At 43.0% G+C, this 6764-nt stretch overlaps 1 protein-coding gene across 1 annotated transcript; it reads right to left on the reverse strand.

Annotated features, from left to right (window-relative positions):
- Positions 1 to 1455: 1455 nt before the first annotated feature.
- LOC125003543 (protein NLRC3-like) lies at positions 1456 to 3473 on the reverse strand. Its single transcript, XM_047577533.1, has 2 exons — positions 3413 to 3473; positions 1456 to 3251 (listed from the first exon to the last, which is right to left on the reverse strand). The coding sequence occupies exons 1-2, from the start codon at positions 3471 to 3473 to the stop codon at positions 1456 to 1458; spliced, it is 1857 nt and encodes a 618-aa protein (XP_047433489.1).
- Positions 3474 to 6764: the final 3291 nt, after the last annotated feature.

Raw genomic sequence — 6764 nt, forward strand, 5'->3', positions numbered from 1 at the left:
AACAAACAAAAACTCTCTCTTCGAGAGGAATAACAGGCTTACTTGAAAACTTCTATGGTTGAAGACATGAAACAAGGCACGGGTGCAGGTTGAGGACGATAACACTCTGGCACAAGACAAGGGGAACACAGACTACTTAAACACATGGAGGGAAATAGGGGACAGGTGGAAACACTTAGGGCAATCAGACAGAGACACATGAGGAAGGGCAAGTGACCTGAAACGAGAGGAGAATTACTTTTCAAAATAAAACAGGAAATGACAGGACAAAACAACCCAAGACAAGACACCCTCACCACGGTGTGACAATGTGAATGAAACCCAGATTTAAATTAAATTCCATCCGAAGAAATCTAGAGACTGAAATGAGACTGTAGCAGACATGCCGGTCCAGAAATTGGTAACACTAAACTGTTAAATACGTCACAAGACACAACAGACCCAATAATATCCCCCACACTTAATATTTGTCTTGATCTAATGAACCTGTACTAATTAGAGAGGGAATGATGAACTGGTTTGATTATGACCATAGATTTAACCAGCAAACCTTCAGAAGTTGGAATCTATAGAAATGTTAAAGGACAAGTTGACATGTTCATGTGTGTCTTCCAACAACAGTCACATGCCATATGGACTGATTCCAGAGTTGTTCAGATTCCTGCTGTCCACACTGACTGGGAAGTGGTCTCTTCCTAACACAACTCCACTGCTGAGCTGACACTAATATGAAGCTTCAGCAGTCTGACTGACACTAATCAAAGTTCCTCTTTGAGTTCCTGTCCCTCCACTGCAGCTCAGCAGGAAACACTGGAAACACAAACTGATACTGACTGGATGTGCTGAAGAACAAGATGAATTGAAGATCAACACAACACAACAACACTGTGGATGTTGTCCTCCGTCTGGTCTGATTGGAGTCAGACTATAAGGGGATTTGTCCACAGACAGTATGGACAGAAAGAATGATTAGTGACACCAAGAACTCTGTTAATGTCAACACATGTGAATACTGGACTTGATGTGGTTTGTGATCAGACCCACCACCGATGACTGAGGAGATACCTGCTGATGTTCAGGAACATGATGCTCCTTCATTTCAACTTTTTGAGCTCCTTTTCTATCTGACAGTCCTGACAAGAGAACTCATCTAAACTGGATCTCCATTCTTCAGAAGCAGGAGAAGAAAAGAAATGAAAACTGACCTCAGAGTCTCCAGTTTCCAGTTTGGACTCTCCAGTCCAGCAGACAGATGCTTCACTCCTGAATCCTCCAAGTTGTTGAAGCTCAGGTCCAGATGTTTCAGATTAGAGGACTGGGAGCTGAGAACTGAAGACAGAGCTTCACAGCTTCTCTCTGAGAGGTTACAGTCACTCAGTCTGAAGAGACAATGACAAAAAACCCTTTACCTTTGTGACCAGCTGACAGGTTGATGTGTATTTATTGATGATGAACTTACAGAGCTTTGTTGGAGGCTTTGATCACTGGCAGCAGCCTCAGCAGAGCCTCCTCTGAAGCAGAGTATTTATTCAGGTCAAATTCATCCAGATCTTCTCCTGATGACAGTAAGATGAAGACCAGAGCTGACCACTGAGCAGGAGACAGTTTATCTGTGGAGAGACGTCCTGATCTCAGGGACTGTTGGAACTCCTCCACTAGAGAACCATCATTCAGTTCATTCAGACAGTGGAACAGATTGATGCTTCTCTCTGCAGACACATTCTCACTGATCTTCTTCTTGATGTACTGGACTGTTTCCTGATTGGTCTGTGATCTACTTCCTGTTTGTGTCAGCAGGCCTCGTAGGAGAGTCTGATTGGTCTGCAGTGAAAGACCCAGGAGGAAGCGGAGGAACAAGTCCAGGTGTCCATTTGGATTCTGTAAGGCCTTGTCCACAGCACTCTGATGGAGACGTGTTAGTTTTTTAAATATTTTAGACCACAGAGATGTCGTTTGTTGTTCTTCCATCAGGTTGACACCAGAGTTGATGAAGGTCAGATGGACATGAAGAGCAGCCAGAAACTCCTGAACGCTCAGATGGACGAAGCAGAACACCTTGTCCTGGTACAGGCCTCTCTCCTCTTTAAAGATCTGTGTGAACACTCCTGAGTACACTGAGGCTGCTCTGATATTGATGCCACACCCTCTCAGGTCTGATTCATAGAAGATCAGGTGTCCTTTCTGCAGCTGATCAAAAGCAAGTTTTCCCAGAGACTCAATCATCTTCCTGGTCTCTGGACTCCAGTGTGGATCTGTCTCAGCTCGTCCATCATACTTGAGCTTCTTGACTTTGGCCTGAACCACCAGGAAGTGGATGTACATCTCAGTCAGGGTCTTGGGCAGCTCTCCTCCCTCTCTGGTTTCCAACACATCCTCCAGAACTGTAGCAGTGATCCAGCAGAAGACTGGGATGTGACACATGATGTGGAGGCTTCGTGATGTTTTGATGTGGGAGATGATCCTGCTGTCGTTCTTTTTTCTGAACCTCTTCCTGAAGTACTCCTCCTTCTGGGGGTCAGTGAACCCTCTAACCTCTGTCACCATGTCAACACACTCAGGAGGGATCTGATTGGCTGCTGCAGGTCGTGTGGTTATCCAGAGGTGAGCAGAGGGAAGCAGTTTCCCCCTGATGAGGTTTGTCAGCAGCACATCCACTGAGGTGGACTCTGTAACATCAGTCAGGATCTCAGTCTTGTGGAAGTCCAGAGGAAGTCGAAACTCATCCAGACCGTCAAAGATGAACACAACCTGGAAGTCTTCAAAGCTGCACATTCCTGCTTCTTTTGTTTCAGTGAAGAAGTGATGAACAAGTTCCACCAAGCTGAACTTTCTCTCTTTCACCACATTCAGCTCTCTGAAAGTCAATGGAAATATGAAGTGGATGTCCTGGTTGGCTTTGTCTTCAGCCCAGTCCAGAGTGAACTTCTGTGTTAAGACTGTTTTTCCAATGCCAGCCACTCCCTTTGTCATCACTCTTCTGATTGGTCCATGTCTTCCAGGTGAGGCTTTAAAGAGGTCTTCTTGTCTGATGCTTGTTTCTGGTCTGTGTAGTTTCCTGGATGCTGTTTCAATCTGTCTGACCTCATGTTCATTATTGACCTCTGCAGTCCCTCCCTCTGTGACGTAGAGCTCTGTGTAGATCTCATTCAGAAGGGTTGAGTTTCCAGCTTTAGCAATCCCCTCAAACACACACTGGAACTTCTCCTTCAGACTAGATTTAACTTTGTGTCGACATTCTGGAGCAAAATGTCCTGAATGAAAAAACAAAGAAGATGAATGAATAAACAGTAAATATTCCAACATGTCATTGCTTTAAAGAATGAGTGTGTGAATATATCTTGGTTCATCTCTTGAGACATTAGTAAATGTCCCATTTCTCCAGCAGCTTCAATGTTTAGAGAAATCCTCTTACTGTTCTGCAGACAGTCAGCCAGCTCCTCCTGCTTCATTCTCCTCAGGAAGTTCACTGTCATCTTCAGGAATAAATCTCTGCTGCTCCTCCTCTGCTCTTCATCTTCACCCTCCAACACCTCCTCATCCTCCCTCTGACTCTCTGAGCATTCTGGGTAATCTGGACTCACAACCTTCTGGATCTTCTTCAGCTCGCTTCTTATAAAAGTGATGATGTCGTCCTCCAGCAGCTAAACAGAAGACGATATGAATGACAGAAGCAGACTGAAACAATGGAGACAAACATCAGATCCATGTTGGACACACTGACAATCCACTAGTCTACAAAGAGCAGCATGGACATGATGGAAAGTAGTTGTTGTACATGTACAGACCAGAAAGATGGAGTCCAGCTGTGTCTGATGCTGCTGGGTAGACTGACCACCGATAACCTTTGAGCTCCGCTGGTGGACTCTGTGGACCAATCATCAACAATTAGCTCTCATCATGTCTGTCCACACAGAGACAAACACATTCACACAGTCACAGACACAGTTTGTCTTGCTTTTGGTTTACTGGATTATCCTGCCACACTCTGCAGCTCTTTTTGTTTCCTTCTCTAAGTCCTTAATAAACTAAGAGTTAGTTTTTCATCAAGTCCTTTGGTTTCTTGTGTCGGTGTCTGGTTTGAGCTGAAGAACAGCTATGTTCTTCCTATAGTGGGACTATAGGCATAGGTAATGAAGAAAATGTTAAATAGTTCACACCTATCATCACTTGATATGATTCTGATCAACTCCAAATAAATCTCAGCTGTTCTTGAAATATTTTCAGACGTCTTCTTGGTCCCATGTTGCTACAAAATCCACGGCTCATAAAGAAGTCAATAATGTCGCCCCAGTTTAACAATATTTGTAGTTTTTTAGAAGAGGAACATGAACAAAGTGTTTTTTTGATGGCAGATCTAAGACAGACTCAGTTGGGTCAATGACACCAAATCTTCCTGGTCCTGAACAAGCTCTGGGGAATGGAGCTGAGGGGACTAAGAATGAGAGAAACATCTTTGACCAAAGTAACAGTGTTTTCATCAATGTTTTACATTCTCAGAAGTATGAGGTCAGTTCTTCTTCCATAATATCAGTGGTTACAAAAATGACAAAGATTACAAGTCCATTTCATTCAGAATTAAAACAAAACAAAAAATAAAAAATGAAAAACTCATCACGTTAACTTACACGTTCTGTTTATTTCATATTATTCATTTAAACACAATTTAAATCAGAACTTGATAAACTTTCGGCTGCTTGTCAAGACTCAACCAACTGGTTCTTTTATATACAGTCTATGGTTGACATAAACTTTTAATTCTGATCAATTTGAAATTTCAGTTTAGGATTTATTTTGTAGTTGAGACATTTTGAATATCAACAGAAATGTTAGAAATAGTAATTGATGTTGTAATAACTTCAGTAACCTGTTGTCAAAGTGACATAGAATAACATGTTAAATAACTAACAGGCAGTGTCCTCATAGCTACTGCAGCCATGGATATGGCTTCTTCACTCCACCCACACACATGTTCTACCTGTCAGTTACCATTCAAACCAGTGTCCTATGATCCAAAGCCTGCTTCTCAAATCAACCTCCACAGGTTAAAGTGGAAACTGTAGAAAGGACCTAGTCTCCTCTGACTCATGGATGAAGCTGGACACTGGTTTACCTCTCAGGAGCAGAAGGGTGATGTCCTTTAAAATTAATGTGACGATCATTGGACCGATCACTGTTGAGGGACACACAGCTGGGGTCTGGACTGATCCTGTTAGAGGAGAAGAATCAGTTCAAGTCTGGTTAGACTGGACAGCTTCCAGATGTAACACATTTACATGAGATTAATGAAACTGAGGAGAAATAAACAGGTTAATAAAACTTCTCTGGATCAATAACAGTTTAAAGATGAATCAGAAACATGGAGGAAACATTTTACCTCTCAGGAGCAGAGGGTTGATGTCCTTTAAAATCAATGTAACGATCATGTGACTGATCACTCTTGAGGGAAACACAGCTGGGATCAGGTGAATGACTGAAACCAGTCAACCCGTCCTGCAGATGTCTGACTCCCTCCTCTTTGTCCTCCCTCTGGTCCATGCTGCTGAATCCACATCAACTTTCTACCTTCATGTGCAGAGGAAACACAAATCATTCATCTGAACATTCACTGGAATCATTTGGAAAATGTTGTTTTTATTTCCAGAAGAATTTCCTTAAAAATGTCATTTAAAGATCAGAAACGTTCATTTATAAATCATTTCTAACTGGAAACGTTTTTAATCTGATCACTGAGCTGAGAAGGGTTAAAGTTTCTACTTTCACTTCTTTAATGGACCTTAATGTCGTCATGTAATGAAGGGATTAAAGTGACACACAATGACGACTCAAAGCTCAGTTTTTCACACGTTGTGTTGAATGGTTCACCTGACCCCATGTCCCTGAACTGTAGAAAGAAGCTGATCTGACAGTACTGGAGTAAAAGTACTTAGTTACTTCTAGAGAAAGTTTCAAAAGAAAAGAAAATCAGCTGAAATCAATTCTATAAATCAAGGCCTCAAACAGACAGCTGATCACAGGCGATCTCTAGAAAATGTGGGATCAGTTTCATACTAGGCCTCATCCAGACTCTAACCTTTCAGCTCTGACTCAGTTCAACGTCAAGTTCAGCAGATTTCTGCTGCTTCTGTTGGAGCCAAGCTGCTGACAGCCGATGTTCACCAAGAAAACATTCAAAACGGCTTCATTACCTTCAGACGGAGGTTGACACGGAGAGAAAAACATCTGCGACACGATGCTGGTGAAAGTGAAACTAAACTGAATCCAGGAAACTACCTGCCCAGGGCCGTAGCTATGAATTCTGGGGCCCTGAAAGAATGTGGGCGTGGCCTCCCAAGGATTTTTAATTTTCTTCTTGGTGAGAGAGGGAGAGAGTTTGAGAACTTTTGGTTCTTTTCTTATTTACTATTCTTTTCACTGTATTTGTTAGTACAGGTGCCTTTTTGTTAGGTTAATGTTAGTTTAGTTTTTTTAGTGTTTTGTTTTGGGTGAGTTTTGTGGCCAGACGCCGTCTGGTCAGGAGGATGAGGCCACGTGGGGCCAGTCATGGCGGCCTCAGGTTTCTCTTCATTATCGAGGAAAGAGGGATCAGGCTCGCTACCGGTTCTCCCGGCACAGTGGAGGATGTAGCCTTGGTCGTGGGTCGTGGGGGAGAGGATCAGCCACGACTGGGGAAGTCAGCTGCTAGAAGTGAGTCGTGGTCCTATTCTTGGAAAAGGTCGAACAGGTGAAGTTGCTGGTGGAGGAGGGGCTGACAGTAAACGAGCTGT

The sequence above is a fragment of the Mugil cephalus genome, chromosome 2 (assembly GCF_022458985.1).
Source record: "Mugil cephalus isolate CIBA_MC_2020 chromosome 2, CIBA_Mcephalus_1.1, whole genome shotgun sequence".
Classification (NCBI taxonomy): domain Eukaryota; kingdom Metazoa; phylum Chordata; class Actinopteri; order Mugiliformes; family Mugilidae; genus Mugil; species Mugil cephalus.